The 27,694-nt window shown below is 41.8% G+C and overlaps 4 protein-coding genes across 7 annotated transcripts; 2 read left to right on the plus strand and 2 right to left on the minus strand.

The window, feature by feature from the left end:
• Positions 1-106: 106 nt before the first annotated feature.
• On the minus strand, positions 107-21,954 carry LOC110184938 (trans-1,2-dihydrobenzene-1,2-diol dehydrogenase). 3 transcript variants are annotated; one of them, XM_086835107.1, is made up of 5 exons: positions 21,710-21,954; positions 1,519-1,914; positions 1,051-1,330; positions 737-980; positions 107-678 (listed from the first exon to the last, which is right to left on the minus strand). In XM_086835107.1, exons 1-5 carry the CDS (start codon positions 21,771-21,773, stop codon positions 226-228), a joined length of 1,437 nt encoding a protein of 478 aa, XP_086691233.1. In that variant the 5' UTR covers positions 21,774-21,954; the 3' UTR covers positions 107-225. The 3 variants fall into 3 exon arrangements, with proteins under 3 accessions (XP_086691233.1, XP_020809245.2, XP_020809243.2); XM_020953586.2 differs by having other exon boundaries at positions 737-983; positions 21,710-21,951; XM_020953584.2 differs by lacking the exon at positions 21,710-21,954 and having other exon boundaries at positions 737-983; positions 1,051-1,335; positions 1,519-1,660.
• Positions 10,872-15,886, plus strand: LOC110184936 (uncharacterized). 2 transcript variants are annotated; one of them, XM_020953581.2, is made up of 3 exons: positions 10,872-11,030; positions 11,082-11,136; positions 13,157-15,886. In XM_020953581.2, exons 1-3 carry the CDS (start codon positions 10,887-10,889, stop codon positions 15,568-15,570), a joined length of 2,613 nt encoding a protein of 870 aa, XP_020809240.2. In that variant the 5' UTR covers positions 10,872-10,886; the 3' UTR covers positions 15,571-15,886. The 2 variants fall into 2 exon arrangements, with proteins under 2 accessions (XP_020809240.2, XP_086691232.1); XM_086835106.1 differs by having other exon boundaries at positions 10,887-11,136.
• On the plus strand, positions 16,725-27,687 carry mdy (diacylglycerol O-acyltransferase). Its single transcript, XM_020953582.2, has 10 exons — positions 16,725-16,938; positions 20,875-21,241; positions 21,301-21,429; positions 21,493-21,584; positions 21,645-21,697; positions 26,068-26,176; positions 26,230-26,373; positions 26,430-26,740; positions 26,803-27,075; positions 27,136-27,687. The coding sequence occupies exons 2-10, from the start codon at positions 20,892-20,894 to the stop codon at positions 27,367-27,369; spliced, it is 1,695 nt and encodes a 564-aa protein (XP_020809241.2). The 5' UTR covers positions 16,725-16,938; positions 20,875-20,891; the 3' UTR covers positions 27,370-27,687.
• On the minus strand, positions 22,062-25,945 carry Cse1 (chromosome segregation 1). The gene is made up of 7 exons (XM_020953580.2): positions 25,710-25,945; positions 24,489-25,348; positions 23,947-24,430; positions 23,583-23,885; positions 23,362-23,518; positions 23,005-23,305; positions 22,062-22,948 (listed from the first exon to the last, which is right to left on the minus strand). The coding sequence occupies exons 1-7, from the start codon at positions 25,792-25,794 to the stop codon at positions 22,217-22,219; spliced, it is 2,922 nt and encodes a 973-aa protein (XP_020809239.2). The 5' UTR covers positions 25,795-25,945; the 3' UTR covers positions 22,062-22,216.
• Positions 27,688-27,694: the final 7 nt, after the last annotated feature.

Genomic DNA, 27,694 nt, shown 5'->3' on the forward strand with positions numbered 1-27,694 from the left:
GATTAGTATTATGTACATATATCCATGATCGTTCAAATTCACCAACAGATGTCGCTAATAATAATGTAGAATATGAATTTTATAATTAAAAAATTAAGTTTGCTTATTTATGATTAATACTAAATTTAATATATACTTGTCAAGTCATTCACATTTTATCTAGACACATTACTAATTACTTTACAGGACAATACTATTCCACCTCCAACACCGCGTTCCCTTTATTTAAGGAGCATCGAGAGCCTTTGATATCTTCGCCTTGTCTTCCATCTCCTCCACCTCCGCCTTGCTGGATGCAATGGTGTCCCCCGTGCAAATATCTTGCACCACACGACACATCTCGCTGTCCAGCTCCTCGGGATCCTGCACCATGTCCCGGCCACTGTAGATCTCTTGTTGCAAGTTGGGAGTATTCTTCCGTGCCGCGGCAAACTCACCCACACCCAGTTCGGCATGGATGGTGTCCATAAGGTTGGCCAACAGCAGACTTTCGTTGTGGCTAAAGAGATGGCTCTCGTTGCTACCCTTCAGGATGCAGTTCCTCACCTCCTCCGCCTCGTAGCACATGCCCACCCGATTGTGATAATGAGTGGCGTCCATCTGTTGGGCTTGCGGCAAAGGAAACTCAAAGTCCACCTGCTCGGTGATTAGGCGCGTGGGACACCAGTAGTTGCCCATCTAAAGGTAGAGAAAATTAATAAGATTCCTTAATGATTCCTTAATTTTTCAGACTCACCTTGATGCTTCCCTGCTTGCCCTGAATGATGGCCAAGTTTTCGAGCCTCTTCTCCGAGCTGACTTCGATGAAGGCCCGCTTGGCGCCACTGAAATACATCTCAATATTGGCGGCCACATCCACATTCTCTGAGTTGACACTGCCACTGACCTTGAGGCAGCGTGGCACCTCACGGAATACCCAGAGTGCCAGCTGCATTCCATAGACGCCAAAGTCACTGGTAACTCCACCATAAAGAGCCAGCCTACTGGAGAAATAAGATCAGGAAATATAACTCTGCCCAAAATGAAAAGAAGTACTAAAGGAGAGCTCACCTATCGGAAACTGGCAGCCCCAGGGTACAATGGACTTCCTGAAGCTCACCTAGGCGGTTACGCTGGATCTGATGCCGCAGGTATTGATAGGCGGGCACACATCTCGGCCACATGCCCTCCATGAGAAAGAGTCGTCGCGCACTGGCCTTATCCACCAGCTTGATTACCTGTTCCTCCGTCATGCAGATTGGCTTCTCGCACAGCACGTGCTTGTCATGGTTGAGCATCAGGTGGCACAATTCCGAGTGCTGAGGATTCAGCGGAGAGATGTACACAACGTCTGAGCTTCAACAATTGGATTAGTAAGTTTATATTAAAAACAATTTTAAAAAATTTGATTTGGCATTTACTATATTAAATATTTAATTTATCAAAATATTACTCATCCGCCATGTGAGCCCAGAAATATTTAGATTTATATGTGAAGCTAATGCCAAACAAAATTTATTATATTTCCAGGCAACTCACCAACATCCGGACACTTGGCCAAATCCTCAAAGCTGGTGTATACATTCTTCACCTGATGGCGATCGGCAAAGGCCAGAGCATGTGACCTGTAGGCTGCCACGCAGGACACAATGCGGTGATTTTGTGGTGGCAGGACACTCAGAGCTGCGGCAAAGTCATCCGCCATCAGGCTAACGGGCGCAATGCCCCAACGTAGTGTCGGTTCCTTTATACCCTGACTATCCTGCTCTTCATCTGCCAAACCTCCACGGGATTGCTCGGTGAAGCGATTGATATGCAGCTCACGGGATTGGAATCTCCACATCCTATGGTCGCTTATCTTCCTACCCACGAGACTACTTCGACTAGCATCCGGTGTGGACGATGAGCATGCTGTACGTCCATTTGGCATCTGATCTGAGGTAAGTACAAGGGGAAGTTACTCATTACTAATAAGAGAAAAAATTGCAGTTCAAAATAAATATTATTTTATATTATCCTATATTAAGTTAATGAAAAAATTCACTTTTTCCGTAGAAACATTTTGCCAAGTGTACAACCGCCAGGCAGAGATCGGTGGCAACTTTGTCGCGTAAAACGCATTTCATTCATACAATCGATCGGTTTTCCACGAACTGGCGAAATTGCGGGTGTTGGTTTTGGTTTGGGTTCCCCCCTGGCAGCCCGGCACAGCCCGTCAGCCCGAAAACCGGTCTCTCAGCCTCCAGGCTCCGGACCATCCGTGGACCATCTACGTCGAAACCGAGACGGCGGGCGCATTATGTGGCGCTGTTTAGTGCGTCAGTTCCTCCATAATTAGTCATATTTGTTTAGCATCACAACTTGTGAATGACTTGCTGCCGTTCGGCGGGGCTCACAGTCAGGTTTTAAGCCGCTGTTTTGGCCGCTCTTTTTGCCGCGATTGCTGTTGCAACCAATGGTGTTGTGTGTGAGCTGGTGATGGCCTGGTCCTGGCCAAGTTGGCCAAGTTGGGAACTGCCTGGGCCGCGCACTTTGCGCTTCGTTCTGTCCGCATTCGAATTTCACTTTCTTTTTTAGAAACTAAGCAACACGGACTGTTTGTGTATTTATCACCGTAACACTCGATGAAAGGGTAGCTTCACTTTGACAAAGTGTCTTTTGGAATTGATTATTTACTTTATTTTCAATGGTATTGCATTCATTTAAGGGGAATGTTTGTTAAATATTAAATAATATAAGGTGTATATCTCTCAAATCTTGAAGGAACTATGCATTTATATATACAACGATTTATTAATATTCATTTAGATAGATACGAATGTAATCAAAGTATGATTTATTTATTACCATAACTTTAACCATGTTTTTTGGCATATGTTTACACTCTCGATTAAGAAGGTATTCCTATTAATTTATATATATTTTTAGAAGTTAAAGAGCATTCAATATTTCCACTTTCCACTCGATAGCTGCCACCTTTCTCAGCTTATTTCACTTTTCAATAATTCGAGTGCGTGCAACAATGTCCGGCGGCGTGCGAGCTAGTGTGTGAGTTGCTCTGTGCGCAGTGCGTCCCAACAAAATAACAAGAAATCAAAAAAAATACAACACAAATTGAAAAATTTGTTTATCTAATTAGCAATGCACCGGGCGACGTCTTTTGCAGGCAAAGGCAGTGCTTTTCACCTGATTTGGCATGCACGGCAGGTGCTTTCAGGTGGCAACTGGCAACTGGCTAATGGGAACTGCCAAGTCGATGGCCGTAGAAATTGCCCTAACCCCAAATGCAAAACAATAAAAATATGTGCGAGGCGCCTTAATGGGCTTGCCAATGAACGAAAGTGTTCTATGGGCGTGCAGACGAACCAAAAGAAATAAAAAAGACAGAAAACCAAAACCGAAATTGGGAAATTTCTTTAACCAACTCTCGCCCAGTGCCGGAAGTGTCTCTGTATAAGTCATTGCGAGTGTGTTGTGTGGGTGAAATTATGTGCAAGTGAAAGGTTGCCTAATTTCTGTCATTAAACTACACGGACAAGAGCAGGAGCCACGACTGCACTTGTACAAATTAGTGCAAATTTCATAGTAAACAAAGTCATAATCCCCGGACTTTAAGATAGATACTTTTATAACTGAATCAATTGATTGAAATTATTGAAAATACATTAGGATATACGCAATAGAAAAGGTTAAATCGATATAGAAAATTATAAAATAAGTTATAATATAATTTTTAGTGTGATTCCAACTCTATCTAGATTAGATACAAAAAGAAGTCAAGAAGTTGCCGGGAGCAGGAGGACCAGCGCGACAAGAGCTGACAGCCGGAGCACACAAATTTGCCATGCGTGTGTGCCTCTTGATGACTCTTTCCAGAGAGCGACGACATGGCGGAGACGACATGTTCATTAAAGCCGGAGCGGGATCATCATCATCATCCCCAAGCCAAACGAACCATCCGCCGGCTCCTCTGGCGCACCGACAAAGCAAATAAATACTAAAATTTGCATGCCTGCAACATAAATCGTCGCAAAATATTAAACAAGTCAGCAGCAACAGTTGAAATCAATAAATTTATTGATACAATTTACACGGCACCGAGTGGAGCACAGGCACAACTACAACCATCAAGGCTTCAGCGGCAACGGCAACGGGCAACGATGATATTGCTGGCAGCATGCAACATGCAACACGGCCACATGCAACACATGCGCTAATTAAGGGGGGTTCGAGTTCGCCGGCGGGGGTGTTGGGAAAACGCGGCACTCGCCATTCGTCGATGGCCTTGCAACTGGCAAAGTGGCAGCAGAAACAAGTTAACGAGCCTGGCCAAGTGACCAACTGACTCGAGGAAACTCACTCGATGCGATTTTCGCGGCAACAAATTATTGTTTTGTGTAGGAGAGAGGGGCTTTCATGAGGGACACCGATGTGATTTGCGATGATTTGGTCCTCACGCTGACTTGATTGCATCCCATAAAACTGATCAAAATGTATGAAATGCTTCTCATAATGATTTACTAAGTAATATCGTTGTCGTAGATCCTGATTTATTTATGGTGTCGATATAGCAAGTAAAATGGAAGATATGTTTGTCATTGGAAAATAATTAGTAAATGGTATGAATGGTAATTGTTTAGAATTTAAATAAAAGTATCAGTTACAATCAGCACTCTTCCAAAATTTACAAACAATTCGAAAGTGGAGTAATTGCTAATCATTTGAAATTCTGTAAACATAGATATTTAAGTGTGCGTCGCATGGATATTTACATGTTTTGCCATTCTAGGTTGTGAAAGTCAAGTGCCAAGTTCGTTGCCAAAGTCTTTTGATTTGCCTTACGGAGGCTCGAAACTTTTGCAACATTGCGCCTTAATTGACACCTTCAACGTTTTGAGAGAAAGGGGACATAAAGGGAGGCTCTGTGGCCTAACAACAACATTCAGACATCAGCATAATTTTTCGTGTTATTTTTTTATTTTGTTGCCACTGCTTTGGAGGTACTTTTTGTTGGCCGCCTGACAAGTTTCGAATGCACATGTCCATCGGCTCACTCTCTCATCTCATCTCATCACATCACATCTTCTCCTCAACTACTATACGCACACGCCCAGCAAACGGCAAACAGCAAAAGCCAATTGACAGCCAGTCATGTCATGACTATTGCCAATTGTTTTTTGTTTCTTGCTGTGCCCAAGGCTTTTAACATATTTTACGATTTGTTGACCGCTGGTAGAAATTTATTTTGCCAAAAATATTTTCGGTTTTTTATGCAACCGAACCGGTGATAGCCAAAAGCGAAAGCCCAAGAAAGCTATAATCACAGAGTAAGAACAAGTATGTTGGGGGTAGTAAGAGTTAAGTGAAACAAGAGTCTATATGAAGTTCTAAGTCTGAAATAATACCTTAAACTATTAAAGTAAGCCAAATTTAAACTATATAAAATTTTAAAAATATTATATACTGTATATAAGGTCTCAATTTACCAGAAAACCTTTCAAAGATACAATAGGAATAAACTATTAATCGTTTTCCTTTTAAAAATTGAATGTAACCGAAAACTGTCTATAAATTTAATTGTTCGCTTTACAAACTTAAATAATATTACGATACTTGTCTGTAATTGCTGTCATTATTTTCATTATCAGTCTTAAAAGAGACTAATATTCTTGGCCAACAGCAAACAGCAGCAACATGTTGCAGGCGGTGAAAAGTGAGTCTGTCTCTGGACAAGAGCTGCAACACCAAGCACCAGCAGGAGCAGAAGCAGCAGCAACAAAAAGCGAAAAGACGACAACTTTGGTGACGATGCTGCCGACGGCGAAGCCAGCTGTGACTGCGACGCATGTGTTTATTGATTCGCTTTGGCTTTTTGCTTTTGGCTCTGGCTTCAGCTTTGGCTTTGGCTTTGGCCAAAAGCGACAGCAGCGGCCAAGACAAGTGCAGGCCAGGTTCGTTGTACCTGCAATCTCAGTCGGCGGCTCAGTTGCTGCCGCTGCCGCAGTCGCTGCCTCTGCCACTGCCGCGGTTGCTTTTAACAGTTTCGAATTTGAGTTTTGGCCAAGACCACGCGAAATCAGTTAACAAACGGACGCGTTTTGAAACGGATGCACTGCTGGCACTGCTGAAGCCTCCGTCGTCGTTTTTCTTTGGCCTGGCTCCTCCATAAAAATCGAAAGATCCCAAGATCCCGGCCAAGTCGAATCCGAAACCAAAACCAAAACCAAAAACCAAAAACCAAAACCCGAAGTCGAAGCCGTGCGAATGTCTGACGGCCCGAAGAAGAAGAGGCTCGCAGAGCTGCTATCTTCATCGGTCGCGCTGGTCGTTTAAAAGTGAAATTTACTGAATGAAATGAAATGTCTTATGGCCAGCACGGACTCGCTGTCTGGCCAACTGTGTGCACAGTGCCTTTGCCCGTTGGCTTTGTGTTTGATTATTGATTTGTGACAATTGTCGGGGCAAGGAAATGACTGCAAATTAGTTGGCAAACATTTGTTGTCGCCTGCAAAAAACCCGGATTAAAAAACCGCCTACATATTATTAACGCAAATTATTTGCCAATTCGTGGAAATATCTTTCTTCCTTGTGCGAGTGTCATTGAATGGTAAGCCAACAGGCCGGAAACTAAGGTGATGTAAGATCCTGCCTACATGGTGTAAGCCTGTGAATAAAATGGTTGAAATCAAGTTCTTAGCATCCTTATTAAACATAAAAGGAAAATACATATAACTATTGGGGAAAAATAAACCATTTTTAAGTAAAGAGTAAATGAAATTATGGTTGACAATGTATACAAGTTAGTGAAAGTGAAAGAACCAATTTGGTGCTATCTAAAATAAAGTAAGCTCTTTGTAGGACCCACAGGACCTTTTTACAAGCGAATGAATAATTCGTTCATTAATAACACTTTAAAAATATAATAAATTTTATTTTTTAAATATTTTTAATAACTTTAAATTTAATTAACTTATAATCTTTTATCAAAATCATTTCATTTGATTGTAGACAATCCACAAGGATTGTAAAATCATCAAGTTCCTAAAGATATGAACACATTAGACCACCAAGCAGGCGACATGATCGTATGTTATGTTTGAATAAGTTAAACACTTGTAAGCCTACGTGTGATCAGTGGAAATCATGTCTGATTATTCACAACGATTTGTGTTTATTTCTGTTGAAGTTGATCGCTGACATCGTGTATGATCAGCGAAGATCGTGTACGATGCCTATAAAGTGCCTGCTAAGTTTCAGATGCAGTTTAGCATTTACAAATAAGTGAGTGTGAATCCATTTACATAATACATTCGATAGACAATCAGTTACACAAAAGTAACAATCGGATGTATAGATCCTACTTAATTCAGGAGAAAATTAACACTTACGTTATATAGTAAACGCTCTTAAACTTTAGATTGTAAAATCTTGAAGTGTGTCTAATATATAACCCCAATAATAAAATTTATTACTACTTCAAGCTCTTAAAGAGAAGCTCTTAGTTACATTTCGCTTGCAAAGTTGCAACACTTGATCCGCTTAAACATTACTTGGTGGCTACTTAAACGCATTTACCATCAATCAAACTCTCGGTTTTCAATGGTATAATACACGAGTGCGGATGTTGCTCATAAATTCCACCTTTCTTCGCCAAGCGAAATCGAATGTTTTTACGATCCTGGTAACTTTGCGCAAAGAATTAAGACGCGATGTGCTGGTTATTCGGTGGAAAAGCAGACAAACAAACGGGCATCACTCATACGCCGCGTGGACAGAATGAGGGGAGAAAGGGCAGACAGTTGATTTTCCCGGCACTCCCGGGGCCACTCTGCGCATTTATCTTTCACTTAAAGTGAAGATGACATTCTTTAAATGAAATTAACTGCCGGCAACAAAAAGCTGACGCTCTTGCCACTGCTGCTGCTGCTGATGCTGCTGCTGCTGCTGCTGCTGCTGCTGTAGTGCTGATGCATCCGACGATGTTGCTGAGGTTGCAGCTAATGTTGCTGCTGCAGATGCTGCTTCTGTGGCAGCTGCTGCTTTGGCTGCAATTAGTATTTGTCTTTGGCTAATACGCTGCCATGTTGGTATGCATCTCTGTGCGCCAGTTTCATGTTGCCCCTGCGCTGCCGCTGTGCTGCTGCAGGTTGCAGGTTTATGTTGCTGCTTGCCGTTTGCTATCTTTTACTTAACGCATAAAAAGTGTCGCGCACTTGAATGGCTATTTGGTCTCTGCTTCGGTTGTTTGTCTATTTATTGGTCTGTTTGCTTGCTCATCGGCTTTTTGTGCCTGCCTTTTTTACACTCATTGGCTTAGCCGTCCACTTAACAGCTGTCGCATCGAGTGCATCTCTCACTCCATCTCCATCTCCATCTCCATCTCCATCTGGAGTCCCCAGCTCCATCTCTCCTCCGAATCTCAATGGCTCAGATCTCCAGTGGTGCCTTTTGGGTTTACTATAAGTGACTGATCGCCGGCTTTTAAGAGACGCCGATCGAAAGTGCCGGGAATGCATTTATGATACGGGGGCATCAAGTTGATGTGTTCACATCAATGTTTTCACATTGTGTGGGTTGTACCATCAACTGAATTAATCGAGGTTAAAGATCTTTCAATTGCCTGAAAGTTTGGCAATTATTTAAAGTATATTTATTATAGTTGAGTGGGAATAAACAACTTGGGGGGAAGATATTACATTTAACTCAGACAATTGATAGAGAGTATATTTTGTGTCCCAAAATCAATGGTTAAAGCCCCCCAAAAAATGTATCTGCTCTATAATTAAATTAGCAGCTAAATAATTCCGATGATTACATAAATTACATATTATTAGCATATCAGATAATCGCATAATACTTGGCGACAGCACTCACTTAGCGGCCAACACACATTTCTCTTGTCATGTAAACACAATAAACTTAAACAACACTGAAATTATGCGTAATTAAATGCATTACAAAGTGCCACGGAATGGCTTATGCAAATGTCCGGTGTAACACTATAAAAACAATTAAATAACTCAAGCAAAACAAGATCGAGAGCATGAAAACAAGTTAGGCCTACCGCGTAAAATAGCGAAAATTTCTGATGATAGAGGAACTCTCTAGTGACCACTGGAAAATTTTGGGGTAAATCATAAGAAAATACAGGGAGTCCAAATTATATTCAATTGCAAGGCCATCACTCCGCCCCATTTTCCTGGCCGTCGGCGAATTTTATTTGATTTTAATTGCCGCCATAGCAAGATGTTTGCCATTTAATGGCTTTATTTATGCGTGTAGTAATCAAGTTAATTTTTACGATTGCCGCCGACCGAGTCACAGCAGCAGCAGCAACACCGAAAAGCGTGGCAGCATGCCGGCAACAACAAACTGGACAGGCAAAATAAATGCAAATTTTCTTTTATGATCAAAAAGCACAAGTTTCACTTTCGATGGGAACGGAACTCACGGACAGGCCAGCTCTGGCCGAAAAATATATTCCATGAACAAAAAAAAAAAACAAAAGGAGAAAAACAGGGACAAAGATGACATGCAACTTGGGATGGGGAGATGTTGATAAGAAGCCCCCAGGACAATCGCAGGCAAAGGGAACTGCAACGCGAAGAAAGCCCAAAAGAAAGACCGCCGCCCACCCAGGTCGTGCGAATCTTCAGATCGCACTCCGTCTGTGTGTCCAGGGAGTCTGCCGGTTTGCCATAAATTATGAATTAATCGCATCAATCTCCTCGATCCCGGCGGTTGTTGTTGAAAGGGTTGCGGATGAAGGGTCTTAAATGGTCATTTTATATTAATATGGGAACTAAAGTTTAGTTTAGAATTGCGAAATCTTTAAAGTCCTTTAAAGAAAACCAAAGAAAAATGCTATAACTCGTTTAATGCACCTAAACTGTCATGCGATATTTTCGAGTTCGTGTCTTAAGTCTTTCGTTTTGGATTTTAGTCAGAAGGTTGTAATAATGTGAAGAAGCCATTTCCGACCCTATAAACTATATATATTCTTGATCAGCATCAACAGCCGAATCTGTCCAGACGTAGCAGAAAAAAAAAATTTTTTTTGTCAATTTTGTCAAAATTATATAAGGGGTTACATCATTAAAATTTTCAAAATTTTACCAGAAATTGAATTTTTTAAATTTAAAAACTCGGAATTCAGATTTATTAGCCCTATTAAAAACCAGCTCAGAAAAGGTTTCCAAATTAACATTAAGTTATTTTTTGCTTAGTTATGATATTTAACAAAACTTCAATTTAACCAAAAAATTCTTGTTTGTCTAAATTGAAAATACTTTCAATTCATAAGTAATATAATATTATTATCTTAAGAGGATAGAATTCATAAATAGAATTCATACTTTCTGACTAAAGTCACTATTTTATAAACGAATCTCCAATAAAGTTAAATTCGTTTCACATATCAATTTCCATTTGCCAAAAATACCCTGTTACAATCTACTTTGGGAAATTAATTCTCTATTTAATACATTTTTCCATTAACCAAATCGAGCCGAAGTGAATGGTTAATTTTCTTTGCTCTTTAGTTAATATTAATCAGACATTCCACTTTATGATCACAACTTAAAGGCTACCTGAATTGAAAAATGCAGGCATGGCTTCAGCTGCAAATTAAGTTCCCAGCAATCTGGATAACAACCTGTTAAGTGACTCCAGTGTCCGTGAGTAGCAACAACACCGGCAAACTTCCTCATTGCCGGACGTTATTCAATAGTTAAGAATCGATTGCGGTGGAAAATTTGCTAAAATTGCAGAGATCAAGTTCGATGGACACAATCGATATCGATGTGCATATTAAATCATCAGCGAGTCATAACCGAAACTCAACAATTTAACAAAATTCCAGATAAGACGAGAAAAACCGACCAGACCGATCAACGAACCGAGCCACGATGACTAGTGAACGCCACAAGAGCCGCGATTTGGTTACGATAGTTGGCCTGCTCTGTCTCCTCCTGCACCACGGTGTCGCCTCTGGCCATGTGATCGAGGTCTTGGCTCAATCAACAACCGCATCGGCGACGTCGACGTCAACGGTGGCGGCGGCTCAGACGGATACGGTGCCGGTGACCAAGACGTGGACTGAGACGAAGACAAATGCCAGTCAGGATGAGGTTGCTCCGACGCCCGGTGCGACAACAGGTGAGCGAACAACAACCGCAGCGAAATGAAAAATATGAAAGATTTGCACTTTGATTTTGTTTCGCCAACATAATTGGGTGCTTGGCCAGCGGGAAGAGTGGAGTGTGCGGATGAGCTGGGCACTGCGGACTGGGGACTGGGGACTGGGGACTGGGAGTGGGCACTATTTTAATGGCCAGCATTAGGAGATCAAACAATTTTGAACGCAATCATGCGAGGCATTTTAATGTGAATGAAAGTGAAAATCGTCTGGCAACATTGTTTCGTGGTCGCAGGCAATTATGCAAGGATAAATGGGATACAGATGCATGTACTCGATTATGCCTGGGATGGGATTGGGAGTGGAGTGGCGTAAAGAGGAGTGGAGTGGCATTCAGTGAAGTGGACTTCAAGCACCCAAGCGTAGGCAGTGCGCCCACCCATCATGAAGTTGTAAGAAAAAAAGGGCTAACCGAATAGCTAAATGCTCTCTACAATATTACAACAAATTTGCACTATTTTTTTAATAGGTTTTAAACCTTTAAAATACGGATTTCGTTCGGGATTAATAGACTCTTTTTTATTGGTAAAATTTAAGCAGCAATAACTGCCTAATACTTCGAGAGGGTTTCATATTTCAAGATTATTTAAATAAGATAATCATTTAAGTATTTTCCTTCGGATAAAAAATCAATCTTAGCACATGGGGATACCAATTTCTACCATAAAAATAACTCCTTATAGTTCACACATTTTTCATAAAGAGCTTAAACTGTTTCGTTGAGGGAATTGGAAACCAATTTTCAAGAAAGAGATCAAGATGCATGAGTGGCCATTTCCGCTTAGGCCAAGTGCATGTCCTCACGTCGAAGAGCTATGAAGACTGAGAGCTGGGAGTTGGGAACTGGGAGCTTATAGCTCCGCATGTTTTTGCGAACGCTCAAATGGAAAGCGATTTGTCTGGTTTTAGCTAATAATTTATCAGGCCTCCGCATTCACAGTCGTCGCCTTCGCCTGTGCCTGCTCCTGCTCCTGCTTCTGCGCCTTCGCCGCCTCTGCCACTTATTTTGCCCAGTTCGTTGATCAGTCAATCAAGCGGAGTGGAGTCCAAGTCAAAGCCCAAGTGGGTCTAACTTTGTGTCTGGGTGTCTGTCTGTCTGTTTGCCGTGCTGATTGCCATGGTCATGGCCCCCACTGATCAACGCCTGCCGACACGTTGGAGGAGCCCGAAAGTGTCGACGGCTGCCAGGTGGGCGTTGGGTTCACGTTCATGGGGCTCTTTTTGGCGGCTTGGCCTCTGACATCGGCTTAATTAGCAGCGAAGCCACATGGCGAGGAGCTAAGCGGCTCATCGAATCCCAGTCGGAGGCTTACACAGACTACAGGTTCAATGGAGTGCAGCAATGTGCAATCTTGCATACTGTCTGCGGGCATTAAAATCAATTAATGCAAAAATGTATTCGAAATCGATTGAAGTCAGCTAGCTAGCCACAAAAAGGGGAGTTTTAACAGTTCGAAATTGAAATAATATACTAAAATATTCGTTGGATCTACCTGGAATACCTACTAAATAGCACCTTAAATCGGGATAAAAATCTAAAAATTACACCATAGTTACTCGTCATCGGTTCCTAACATATCACTTATCGCGATATAGTTTTATTTGAGCTAGACAATGGGCGCATATAATATACAAAGATAAAATTTAATAGATAAGCGAACACTATAGAATATTTTTTATATATTGTGTTGCTTGGAACTCTTTGAGCTCCTCTCTCTTTTGGCTTGATCGACCAGGATGCCAGCCGGACCAAGTGACGGGACAAAAACATTTGTTAACACTTTAACGAGTTATGATTTGGCCAGACTCTACTCATAGCTCCTAGCTCTCCTAGCTCACAACTCCTGGCTCCTAACCGCTTCCCCAGCCACAGCTCAGATGCCTACCGGCCATTTGGGGGGCAATTAAAGTTGCACTTGTAAAAGTAAATTGATACGGCACTCAATCATTTGCCTCCGCAACCTCTCTCTTCTTCCACAGCCCCTCGACTAGATCCCAACAATAACAACGAGTGGCGTCCCCTTGGTCACGGGGATCCCCTGCAGAAGGATCCCACCTACGACTACAGTCCTCCGGCCCTAGATCGAGTGCGTTACTGGGCGGAAAACAACAGCACGGGTCAGAGTAATCCAGAGGCCAGGAAGAAGGAACTGCCGCCGGAGGTGCTACGCAACAAGACCAAGAGTGAGGTGCTGCTATTAGGTGTGGCCAGCGACCGGGTGAGGGTGCCGCATTCACATTCCTATCCGCCGGTTGGACTGGGACAGAGTCACCACCAGCAATACAAGAAGCACCAGCACCAGCATCAGGAGCAGCAGCAAGCGAAATATGCGGCCATCAGGAGGAGCTATTATGCGCCAACGCAACAGCAACATAGTGCACCAATGTTGCATCAGGCTCAGCATATTCAGCACCATTCCCCGATTCCGCAGCAGGCACAACATATGCCGCACACCCACTTGATGCCACCACCCATGATGATGGTGAAATCAAGCGGCCCCTCTGTGCCCCATCTGGAGTACAGGCACAGTATGATGGCCACAGGAGCACCCACATCTTACATGAGCCTTAGTCACACGATGAGCTCACCTGCGCCCAAACCGGCCATGACCTCTTCGGTGATTTATCACCAACCCGCAATGGGTCACTACTCCTCCTCACCATCCTCAGGATCGTCGTCAACTCCCTGGCTAAGCAGCATGTCCAGCATGCCGCCACATCGTTTTAGCTACTCAGATCCACATCTTCAGGAATCTATGCATGCCTTCAGCTACTCGAGACCCCATCCAGCGCAGCAGGTTTCTTACTCCCCCAACTCTCTGCCTGGACATCAGAGCGGATCAAAGGCAGGTCTGCGAAAGCCTTGGCTACATGAACTGCTCCAAAAAGAGGTGGTGATGAACAAGCCAAAGGTTAAGCCCACGATGCCTGCTACCAAGTACCTGATGGGCACAACTAAACCTCATCATCCTCTGCCGCCGGCTGGCTTTGGAATCAGCTCCACCCGGCCTCCATTTACCTATGCTCCCGTGACTTTTGTGCCTGGACCGCCCACCATTGCAGTGCCCACAGTGGCCACCAGACAGGAGGCACAGCAGGAGATCTACATCACACCCACGCCGCAGACAAGTAGCTCTGGCTTCAGACCCATGCTGGTGACCAGCTCGACAACTACGTCCACTACATCGACTCCCTTGCCCATCTATCAGCGAACCAGCCCCACCAGTCCCAGCACAACGAGCAACCGATTGCTGATTCCCCAGACAAGTAATCTGGCCCAGCGACCCACAGTGGCTCCAGCGCCAAGTGAACCCACCACCGATTCGCTTTTCTCCCATTATAAACAGCCACCGAAGCCCCTGCTGGGGCCCATGTATCTCATCATCGAGGGTCACTCCAAGGTGAAAACCTATGGCCAAAACGAATTGGATCCACATAGTCCAAAGATAGTGCCGGTTATCTCCAAGCGGGAGCCTGTGGTTAGAATAGCCGATCCCAACGAGAAGAGGGGAACAGTTGAGTCCTACCAAGTCAAGCACTTGCACACCAAAACCACACCCATGACAACGACAACAACAACCACACGAAAACCTACAACCAAAAAGCCTAAACCAACGGATGCTCCCTTAGCTCCTGTTTCTACCCCTACCAAGGCTCCCGAATCTACAAAGGCTCCTACGACAACTTCTACTAAAGCTCCAGTTAGCAGTACTACTTCCAAACCCACTGCAGCATCGACCTCAAGAGCTCCTGTCAGTAGTGCGGCTCCCTTGATTAAATCAGAACCCAAGCCAGAACCTGCCAGTGAAGTCAGTGATCTGTTGAGCTTGCTGGACAATATGTTTGCCGATGCTCATGAAATCGCTGCTTCCACTGATTCATCTCTACAAGTACATCCCACCACGAGCACCGTCCTCAAGCCAGTTAGTACGAAGTTGATGCCCCAGCAACCGGAACCAAGGATTGGCAGCAAGGCGGGGAGCATAGAGAGTCTGCTCGAAGACGCCCCAGCGGATGATGGAGCTGGCAAAGATCCAGGGTCGCAGATTTCCACTGAGACACCACCGCGAGCAACGCGTCAGGTCTTTGACTATGATCAATTACCAGAGTCACGGATCAAAGACGGGGTCACCGCCAGCGATGTTATGGAGTACAATGATGACGAGGAGCTGGGCTACGAAGAGGAGAATGATGAGACGGCCACCGATGGACAGTTGGAAGATGAGGAAGACCAGGAGGAGGAGGCGGAGGCGGAGGGAGATCCCGAGCACAACTTACTCAAACGCATCGATCAGTTTGTGGACGATGTGGATGACGGCGATGATGATCTTGAGGATCTGATCGAGGGCCTGGACGACAGCGAGGGAATCGAAGAACGGCGACAGCAGCATTAGCTCCAGCTAAGCATTTTTCTTAAACTGCGCTCTATACCAAATCTATCATCAGAAAGTCTTTCTCACGCCTAATACATACGTTCTTGTACATAAGTCAGCTTTAATTCAATCTGTATTTATTCGTTGTTAGTTCTTAGAGGCCCTCCTGGTCACAATGTCACAATGTGACCCCTTTCCAGCCCCACACCCAATGCAATTCGAGCAAAGAGTTTTCGTTGTGTAATTAAGCCTTAAATTATGAAAATTTTCTTACGTTTTGATTAGTTTTTTAAGTTTATATAGAATAATGAAAAATAAATGCGAAAATTTAAACAAAGTCTGTTGCAGCGCCACCTAAGCAGGTACGCTTAATATAGTAGCGCCATCTGTCGGATGTGAGGTGAAGCTTGCGTTAAGCTTTAAAAAATAAAATGAAAGCATATATTTGTCAAAAACTAATTAAAACAAACTATTTTAAGACGAAACCTAATATTTTCCAACACCTAAAAAGTTTTTTTTTATACCCCTTAAGACGGTATTATAATTTTAATCGGTGAAAGACTCATTTCCGACCCTATAAATCATATATATTGTTGATCAGAATCAAGAGGAGAATCTATGGGAACAAAAAATAAAATGTGAGAATTTTTTGAAAAATTTGTAAGGGGTTACATCGTTAAAATTGTCAAAAATTGACAAAAAAAAATTGCAATTATTTTAAATATTAAATTTCGTATGCAGATTTATTAAGCTTTGGAAAACTAACTCAGCGCAGTTTTCCAAATTAAAATTAATGCATTTTTGGCTTAGTTATGAACAACTAAACTAGTGCGTATACGTAATTTTTTTGAGACTGCTTTGGTTTTTCCAAACTTTGATTAGTCCAAAAAATATCATAATATACTAATTTCTTAAGTTTCATATTTACCTATCTTTACCAAAAATGGATATTCACTAACGTAAGTATTTAGGATTAATTAAAAATTAATTACTCTAACTAAAATATTTCTTTCTTTCATTTTTGATATGCAATAAATATTTTAAATCAAATTTTTAATACAAAATTAAATAAATATAAAATTTATATATTTAAAAAAAATCCGCTCAAAAAAAGCTTATTTCCAAACTTATCGATACTTTGCCGTTCGCTAACGATAACGATAACGAGGCCTCGCATTGTTTATTTCCAATTGGATTTTCCAAGCGCCAGTTCCAAACTCGCCGTCGAATCGGACGGTTTCCAGTGCGTGACACCGAAACCATTCTAGTTGGACGTACCGTGAAAAATTAGCAAATTGAATTAAATTGTGTGTGCTGTTTTGCAAAGAATAGTGTATTATTAACCGAAGGCAACAACAACAGGAGACGCCTCAAGTTCACACAGCTCAGGTGCGAATAATGATTAAGTGCGATCGAGCCTTTTTTCGGTGTTTTTTTTATTGTTTACGATCTCGAGATTCTCGTTCATTCTCCCTTTACCTCTCTCTTTCACTTTCGCTTTTGTTTGGAGTAATGAACTTGAACGAACGAAGAGGAAGAACTTAAAATGCAGTTGGACAAAACGGAAATGTGTTTACCAGAAAAAAAAGAAACAAAAATAACAACAAGTGATACAAGAAGCACGTGCGGTTAGCGTCCAATTTAAGTGACTCAATTTATATGAACGATAAGAGGAACAGCAGCTGAGCTGATAAACAAAAAGAATAACAAATCGTATATAATGCGATGGAGGAGAGTGTATTCATAAATTAGTGAAACTATCTCCGCTCCTGTCCGCTGTGACTTGATGATAATGTCTATAGCTAAATGTGTGTGCATATATTTGCCCAGAGACTATATAACCTTGATCCGGGCATTGCGTCGCGCCCTGAGGAAATCAGAAACATTTCCGAAATGCGGCGTCGCCGCGCCGCCAAACAGTAAAAAACACAAAACTAAAATAAAAACCAAACAAACTTTTAGGCCAATAAACCGGTTCATGCTAAAATCCAAACAGAGAATGTCTCTCCTTCTGATCAGAGATAAAAGGCCCAACAGAGAAAGAGAGATCGAGAGAGAGAAAACAATGTGTGAACTGGTTGGAAAAACAAATTCCATTGCAATTAGAAAACGCCAGCTGAGCGATTTGTTCTGCTTTTTATCAGTCTCAGCGACGCCCGGCAAATGTCAGACTCCGACTGATAACACCATTATTTTATTTTCGTCTGATTGGAAGAATAGAGCCGGCAAATTTAGTTTATTTTGTTCTCTCGAAATTTTTATGCCAGCGGGATGTATACTTTTTTGGCTCATGTTATTATTAATAAATAATAGACTAATAAAATAAATATAATTATATGTGCATCGAGAGAATATAGTTCTATTCTATTAAAATAATTGAAAATAATAAAACTACAATATCTAAAGAAAATATTAATATTAAAATAATTATACAAATATAAATATATTTGTGAAAGTTTTTTTTTTAAATATCCATGTATTTATATATGTTCTCAGGGTCAAACCAATTAACCTAAAACGTTTCGAAAAATATCTGCGATTTTTAAGGGCATTGCATATTCTTGAATTTACCATAAACAAATCAGCATACTTTGTATATAGTATGTATTTTCGACCTTTAGAATTTGGACCGTATTTTGTCTGCACCCGGATTACATTGTAAGGGGGCAAGGGAATTATGATTAGGAATGGCCCAGCACCGCCAGACATGTCTGCCCGGCAACGTGATAAGAGACTAACCGGCTTATGCAATACCGTAGTGTTTGTGAACCGCTGCATTGATAACCTTTATCAATCGGAAGAAGCCAGCCTGTTCAAGCTCTCAGTTAAGTTACTGACCTACTTTTATCGCTGCAACGAAGAGTTCTTCTTACCATTTACGGCGGCAACCGGTTCAAGCACTAATTACTCGAACCGATCGAGTAAAAATGATCCCCACTTAAGTGTCTGGAATATTTGTATAATGTTAAGGTCGAATAGGTTTTTAAATTATATGCTGGTAGTGTATTAAATATAAATCAACAGTAAGCTCTGGCTAAACAAACTGAAGAGAGCTATATGTTAAAAAAAAAGAATTTAAAAAAAGATATGTGCTTCGGTCCGCCCCCACCGAAAACGTTTTAAATATAAACCGAAAGTTCAACAAACTAATCGTCAAACCGCAGCGGCAATTCAATTCAGGTTCGGTTCCCTTTACCACATGCGGGTTACATGTGTGTGCACATACCCATGCCATACAGCCACGGTCAAAATAATAGATCAAAAAGGTCAATTTGAATTCTTCTTAGAAATTGTAAAATTATATTGTGATACATTCTTTATTTTCCATAAAAAGAAGTATTTTTTCGCTTATATAGATATTTAATATATCTTTATATTTGGTATCAAGAATAAACCATAACGATCTTGTATAATTTTTTAAGAGGTTATAAATATCACGTCTTAAGAATGTTCTATTTACTTGGCCTTAAAGTAATTTGAAGAATATATATAATTCTATATGCATGTTTTACTGTATCTCTCGGATTGCCTGCATTTACTTCTGGAAATGGAGGCTCTTTCTCGCTCAAGCCTTGTAATTACTCATCATTCCGGTGATGAGACGCAACGAGGCCTCGACTTCGAGTTCTTGATGGCTTTGCGTCACGGTGACTCGACTTAAATCATTATGCATTTAATACATATGTATACATACTTCTATATAAGATCGGAATACAAGTCGTTCTTGCACTTGTATCAGTTTAACATACTGGAATATTGTGTTAAAGTTAGTTGTCAACAGAATACTAAGTACACAATGCGTGAAAATATTCCACTAAATATTGTGATTACAGAAAATCTGTAATGGGAAAAATACCCAATAAAATAAATGACAAAAAGCATACTGAAAGAATGTTAATTCTTAAACTAAGGAGCTCTGCCAAGTAGCTATACAAAGGCACTTTAACCTTATTTTCCATATTTGTTTATATGCATGCGATAAGCCGCGATAGTAATCGAACTTTGATGTCAAATAAACAAGTTATCAACAAACTACTTGTATAAAACCATTATGAAATAAAATAGGAATCAAATTGGTTTCTTCATATGACGTAGATATGGTTACTCAAGAATTTATTCACACAGATAACCCACAGATTTCGTCATTGATATTATATTTGCGTTTGCTAAAGTCTACATTTTAAATAATTGCTGCACCAGCAATTTTCTAATCGTTTTAAATAAAAAAAACCTATAAGTATTAAGCTTCAACAAAACGGGAAGCTAAGTTCGGGAAGCCGAGGATTGTGTACCCTTGCCAAGGCCGAAGTTAAATTAAATCATAACTAATTCAAAAAAGTATTTATTTCTTAATATTTTATCATTAATTAATAAGGATTTTTAATGTGAAACCTAATATATATGATTTATAGGGTCAGAAATGACTCTTTCATCGATAAAAATTATAAAACCCTCTGCAAGGAGGAGGAGTCTATACTATTTTTAATCCACTTTATTCAAAACCTTATATTTTCCTAAACCTGAAAAGTAAAAACAGACTCATCAGGTGTAGGAAAATATAAGGTTTTGAAGTAAGTGGATTAAATGGAATGAAATCTGGAATAAAATCATGACAAAGATAATGTGATGCCCTTACTTAATCGTTTTGTTGACATGCGATCTTGACTCGTACTGGGGTAGCTAATGCCAAGTACGATCATAGCCTTTTGGAAACTAGTTTTACATGATTCAAGTGAGAAGTTGTTGGCTCGACCTAACCACATTATCATTAGCTAGGTTCGAATGTCTCTACGAATCGGTATCTGATTACCTAATCAGCAATCTCATTGCTCGATGAACTTTGACCACAATAACCGCGGAAACTGCGTGCTGCTGGACCCATCATTTCTCAAATACAGTGGGGCTCAGCACTATTCAATTCATATTTATAAAAGAGCTGGTATTCAAAAACATAGACTATAATTTGGTTGTTCCACATGAGTTATTTCAAATTATAGCTTAAGCCCAATTTCATATTTAAAATAATTAATTCATCGCTTTCAAATTAAGCTAAGAAGTGGTAAATATTTACCAAAGATATTTTTTTATTTTATTTACATTCACTTCTTATCGGAGTTGTATATTTTTTAATGGATTAAGAGCTACCGTACAGCTTTGACTGATTATTTCCACCTTAATTGCAATCTGAGTTATTTCTGGGTCAAATAAGAAGTACTTCAAATCTTATCTTATCGCACTCATGCATATTCAATGGCAAAAAATAGGGTCGGATAAGATTGGCCTATAATTAAAGAATAATTACCAATAATTTAAATTCTTTTATAGTGCGGGCCCAGTAAATCATGACAACAAATAAGGATCCCCAAGACAAGGGCTCCGCAAAAACGGAGCAGGTGAAAAATGGCACATCTGGAGGAGTGGGAATCATGAAGCGCCTGAGAAGATCAGCATCGGCCACAGAACATAATCTAAGCAGTCTAAGAAACCGGAAATCCACCCAGAATCTGTTCGATCAGCATGGCAATCCCATTGATCTGCGGCAATATCGTAAAGTTTTGGATAAGGATGAGAATGGCAATGGAATGAACGGATCGGAAAAGAAGCTGCGGTATAGAAGAACCCAAAGTGTGACCCGGGCAGAGGAAATATCCAACAAGGAGGAGAAACAACGGAGGGCGCAACCAGGCAGACCGTGAGTAAAAAAGCCTGGAGATCATATTTAAATCTAATCAAGCTTCATGTCTCTTAAAGGATCCACCGGCCGCGAGACTCCCTGTTTTCCTGGAGCTCTGGCTTCACCAACTTTACGGGCCTGGTGAACTGGGGCTTCCTGCTGCTTTGCATTGGTGGGTTGCGCCTGGGTCTGGAGAATTTGCTCAAGTAATGTCTGATAATATATCCCAACCGAATACCTATTTTATTAACACATTTTTCAATCCATAGGTATGGCATTCGCATAAATCCACTGGACTGGTTCTTTTTCATTAGTGGTCACAATGAGGGCGAAGGTCATAATGCCCTCATCCTAAGCATTTGTAAGTAACGAAAATACTAAAAAATCTACCCCACCTACAAGGATATTATTTCCTTTTCAGATTCTCTGGTTCACATATCCCTGTGCCTGGCGGTGGAGAAAGGTCTTGCCATGGTAAGTACTCACTTTGATAACATCTTACTGCTGATTTGTTTGATCGCGTTCTGACCCACGACAATATCTTGAGCATAATGGGTGTGTAGAGTTATTGATGGTAAAAAGGATGCTACTCGAAAGTGCAGTGCATTAAATATGCTTAAATTTAAATATAGTTTCCTACTAAAATATAGACAATTTGGAAAAACTGAGGTATATTGTAGGCTACTTTGACAAAATAAGCTTTGATCATTTGAGGTTGAATCGTAACTAACACAGTTTTCCTTTCGTAAAGCAAACAGTTTCTTAGACTCATCTTGCACCTACATTAAATTTAATAATTAAACAAAACTTTAATTAGAATCTCAGAGAAAAAAAATGGTTAATGGACAAATATAACTATTTATTGTTTATAAAATACAAACATATATGAAACAATTTTTGTATGACAATAATAAATGGAACATGTAGTTAGCGACACAGGATGGGGATATTTACGAGTTGCGAATGTATGGCGAGGTTTGCTTGAGGTCTTATTCAGGCTATGCGAACGCCAGCCTGATCGCAATATTTCTGAAGAATTTGCTTATACTCCGGCGGAAGGGAAGACATCAAGTTGGGCAACTCACCAACACGCGTCTGCGAGAACTTGAAGAGCGAGGTGGCCAGAAACTGCCGGGCGTCGCTAATTTCCGCTAGATGATCATGCTGCTTGGGCTGAGCATTGGTGAGTTGGGCGAAAGCGACTTGATAGCCACCATCGCCATCGTCAGACCCCACAGCAGCCTCTCCTCCATCGAAGGCTGGCTCCGCCGGTCGCTCAAAGAGATCGATGAGTGATTGAAGCAATTTCGGCCAAAAGCCGGCGTATTGCGGCTGGAACATTTCCGGAGTTTCAGTAAGGAGCTTTGATGTACCAACTGCTACCATTTTACGATCCAGCTCCTTCACGATCTTGCCCATATCGGTTATAAACACGCGATCCAGCAGCATGCCAAACATGCCGGGCTGAATCTCGTCAATTAGCTGTGCCAGCTGTCCGCCACTGTATTTGATCACATAGAAGGAAAAGAAGACGATGATCCCAGTGATATACTTGGGCGTCTTCGATAGCGACAAGCGCTGGAAGAGCAGGGCAAAGATCTGACGCATGCTAGCTTCGATTTCCGCTGCTGGATAGTAGGAGAGGAGATTCTGCAGTAGGTAAAAGCCTTCGTGATCGTTGGCCTTTGAGGCAATCATCTTTTGGAAAATGCCGAGAATTCCGTTCTGTGAAAGGCAAGATAATTTGATATTTCATTCAAAACTAGCCTTAATGTACTTACCAATTTCCCTGATGCCTGAATTTGTGCTGAACCTTGCTTTATGAAAGCAGAGATAAGGCGTATCAAGGGCGTGACATTGCCAGTGCGATCCCACAAAGCTGGGGCCAACAGGCATGGGAACAGGGCCCAATAGGGCTCCGGTATAGATCCAGTGCCTTCCCGCACTTCCAGCAGCACCGAAAGCATTTGAAAGACGTAGGGCATAAATTCGAGAATATCCTGCTGCAGGATGCCTTGGAAAACAGGGAACAAAGCCTCCTCAAACGAGCTTACAGCCGAGGCTTCAGCCTGACAAACAATTCTGTAGGAAAAACCAATCAATTACAGTTTCAAAAGCCAAAAATGTGTATAACTTACTTAATGGAGAGAGCCAGTGTTTCGAATAGATAGTGATTGAAATGTGGACGAGATGGATTCTTGGCCACCTGGGTGAGGATCTCAGTGAGTCGTGGGAGCGCCACACCCATAAAAGGCATAGATGCCGATTGCAAAACAGAGAAACTACGCATGATAGCTACAAAAATAAAATTGGTTTAGCAGCTTATATAAAAAAAGAAAATCGCAAATCTGTAACTCACCCTTCATCACATACTCATTCTCTGCGGATCCTGGCAGTGAAAGAGTGGCGAACAATCCATTGATGAGTTCATTTGAATGTGGTCCCAGCACCTGAGGGCCAAATACGATTGCTTTGTTGGCATCGCGCATGGTTAGGATCTTTTCCACGGAGCAGGCGGCGTAGCTATGAACCACAATGCTTTCGGCAGGCAAATGCCGGATCAGCTGTGGCAGACAGCTGGCTAGGATTTGTGGGCCCAAAATGCTGCGGAACACCATAATATACTTGATGGCAGCAGCCTTTAGAACTGGGATTTCGTTAACTGCAAGAAACAGGGATTAGATTTCTTAGTCTAATGGGAATATTCAATGTTTTCCACTTACTGTTAGGCCTCTGCAACTCTGGAACAATCTGCTGGGCACAGAACTCAGGTAGGGGAACCAACTCTGAGGTCTGGGTGATGCCATGTTTCTGGGTTCCGCCTCGTGATGCCCACGAGGTGACCAGATAAATAGCCGTATCCTTCGATCTCCAATTGACTGCTGGATTCTCCTTGTATTTGGTCAGCAATATCTCCAGGTACTGCCCAAAGATACCGAATATCTTTTGCTCAAAGTTAATAGATAGGGTCTTGACCAGATCACAGGCAGCCCGACGTCGTGTATCGATGTCAGAGCCCTCGATATCCCGGCGAATATACTCCTCCGGACTGTCCTCAAATATTTCCTCATCTGAGGGCCGGATGTCCAGGTTTGGAATGACCACTTTATCGCAGATACGTGCCAAAATCTCAGGGTTCTCGAAAATGCTCTGATAGTGCTTCCGCTCAGCCACCACCGAGAGAAATTGCAGGGCATGGGAAACCAACTGGGTGAGGGATTTAGGTATTAATTCATATATTTCATATTCAATGGAAAAAACTCACCGCATCGTATTTGGTTTGCAGACTGGTCTTGACCAGCAACTCCCAGACTGCAGTCACGAATTGCTCCATGAAGGGCTTGAACTCTTCGTCGTATTTCTTGGCATACAGGCAAATGTTCTCGCAGACCTGAGTGCGTAGGTGCTCCAGAACACCGGCATCCTCGTCGTCAGCCGTGCGCAGTGATGGCACATCGGCAGCCAACTGCTGGATAAACGCGCCCATCCAAGTGTTCATGTTGTCCTCAAAGAACTCGGGCAAATCCTGAGAGTTCAGGGAATAAAAAACCTTGTTCACCAGGACTAAAGATCCGTAGATAACTTTCAATGCCTCCGGATTGTTCTCGTGCACCTTGGTTAGCTGCATGGTGGCCTGGAGGAGATCCGTCAATGGCTTAGCCATGCGGTCCAGCACGAATTTGATCTCCTCCCACAATGACTGGGACTTAAACTCGTAGCGATAGCGCTTGAACAGCGAGTGTGCCGTTTGCAAAACGCCGTTGATCACGTTAAAATCGCCAGATGCGAATCTCTCCACCATCTCGTCGATGAGCTGCGGCCATTTTTTCGGAAAATCATGCTTGCCAATGATGCTGACCGCGTCGCTGAGTTGTTTTTGCAGCGCCACCGGCGAATGGAGCATCAGGGTTACGATAAGCGACTTGATTGTATTCCGATCACTTTCGTGGATCCGATCCGGTCCATCGCTGTCCTCGTGCGCCGCCCAATTCCGCTTCACATAGTTCTTAAAGGCAATGGCTCCGGCCACCCGCGTGGTCATATCCATTTGGGCTTTGTCAATCAGGTTGAGCAGCAGCACCGGATAGTTCTGCTGCAGTTCCGTGGACTCCAGGAGTTTTTCGGCTGTAGAATGGTGTGAATAGGGAAATATTAATCATTATAATGTTTCAATGTGTAGATTGGAACTAACAACTTTTGCGATCTCCATAAAACTTGGCATAACCTCAAGGACACGTTATATTTTGCAAACTAGATAGCGGTTATATTATTTCTAATCAAAACTAGGGGAAACATGGGAATGAGGATCAATTTAACTTGTTCAATCCCCCTAGAAAACTGTTAATAACCTTCAAAACAATTTCAAAAACATCAGTTTGCAATTCTTAGAGGCGTCGCCAATATCATTTCCCGCGCACGCACACATCGACGCGGCTGCACGCATGTGCATTTGTGTGCGTGCACACACATTCCCCTACACTCTTACCCGGCCGGCGGACATTTGGATCGGCACTCAGCGTCTGCTGCAAATAACCGGCTAGCAGCTGCAGATTTGCGTCAGTTACTTCCATTTTTCCTTAGCTTTGATTGGTGGAGTCGTTCTAATATTAATAATATCACTGGTCTTCAGGTTTCTTAATTCTTTTTCTTTCGAAATGAAATGAAATCTCAATCACTTTTTGCACACTTAGTGTGACCGGAGCTTCTGTGCAAAAAAATACTGCAGCGCCTCGATATATATCGAACCGTCCATATGGCTCGCGGTGGGGAACTTCGATATGTATTTGGCGCGGTGTCCAATCATTCAAAATATAAATATTTCAAAATATTTAAATAATTTTCAGGAAATAATTGCGGAAGGCCTGGGACTTTTCATCCAAATAGTTAACATTATCGTGCTGGTTTGCCTGCCCGTGGTTACAATTCACCTCAAAGGACACGCCTTCAGTTTGAGTAAGTTATACTATATTAATTTATAAAGGAACTCCTTTAATATCCTTTTTCAGTGGGCGCCTCAACCGTTTGCTTCTTTTATTCGGTGCTTTTCTTGAAGCTCTGGAGCTACGTGCAAACGAACATGTGGTGCCGTCAAACGTACTATCAGAAAAATCCTCGAGAGCGGCGGCCTAGCATTACTTTAGCGGAATTAAGTGAGTAAATAACACTTTAAATAAATTAATAAATAATAAGTAAAATTCCTTATTAGAAAATGGAGCCTTGGATGATGGGGAGGAAGATGAGGCCATTTCCAAGTTGGTCCAGTATCCCGATAATCTAAAATATAGCGATCTCTTGTACTTCCTCTGTGCTCCGACTCTGTGCTACGAGCTGAATTTTCCCCGAACTTCGCGCGTGCGTAAACGTTTCTTGCTCAAGCGTTTGCTGGAGGTTGTGATTGGTGTGAATGTGGTGATGGCCTTGTTCCAGCAATGGATCATTCCTTCGGTGCGCAACTCCCTGATTCCTTTCTCCAACATGGATGTGGCGCTGGCCACCGAGCGACTACTTAAGCTGGCGGTTAGTAAATGAGAATTATCCCCTTCAATTGACTATGTATGCCCTAATATGCCTTTCCTTAGCTACCAAATCACCTGGTCTGGCTGTGCTTTTTCTACCTTATGTTCCACTCCTTCCTGAATGCGGTGGGCGAACTTTTAAACTTTGCCGATCGTAACTTTTACTGTGATTGGTGGAACGCCAATAATATTGACACCTTTTGGAGGACCTGGAATATGCCGGTGCATAGGTGGTGTGTGCGTCACCTCTATATCCCTGTCGTCCAGATGGGTTACTCTTCGCGCCAAGCCTCGACCATAGTGTTCCTCTTCAGTGCCTTCTTCCACGAATATTTGGTAGGAATTCAATATATATAAAAATATGGGTGTAATTTTACTAATGTAATCTATTTACAGGTCTCTGTTCCACTGCAAACCTACAAGATCTGGGCCTTTATGGGCATGATGGGTCAGATACCCCTTTCGGCGATCTCCAAATACATCGAGAAGAGGTTTGGTCCTCGAATGGGCAACATAATCGTTTGGGCATCTATTATTCTCGGTCAGCCTCTGTGTATAATGGCCTACTATCACGATTATGTGGTCCAGCATTTTAAGAACTCACTTAACGGCACCGACTACGCCAGCTAGATTTAAAAAATCATTAATATTGGGTTATAGATTGCCACTGGAATATGTCTGCACACTGGTCTGGTTCCGGTCCGTGTACTTTTTTAAATTTATAAGCCAGAATGCAAGTTATGAAGAAAGAAACTTGTGATTGCCACTATACAAAACAGATTTTGTATGACTTTTGCACATGCATGTAGTACTGATGAACACAAACACATAGATTGTTATTGAATAATGCATTTGTTAATGAATTTAAGTGTCATGTAAATAAATAAAACAAATTATAAGCTAATTTTCCTTTTAATAATCAAGAAAATAATAAATGCTGTAAAATAATTTAAAA

This window comes from Drosophila serrata, unplaced genomic scaffold, assembly GCF_035046125.1.
Source record: "Drosophila serrata isolate PLE 108 unplaced genomic scaffold, ASM3504612v1 contig_275, whole genome shotgun sequence".
In the NCBI taxonomy this organism is placed as follows: Eukaryota; Metazoa; Arthropoda; class Insecta; order Diptera; family Drosophilidae; genus Drosophila; species Drosophila serrata.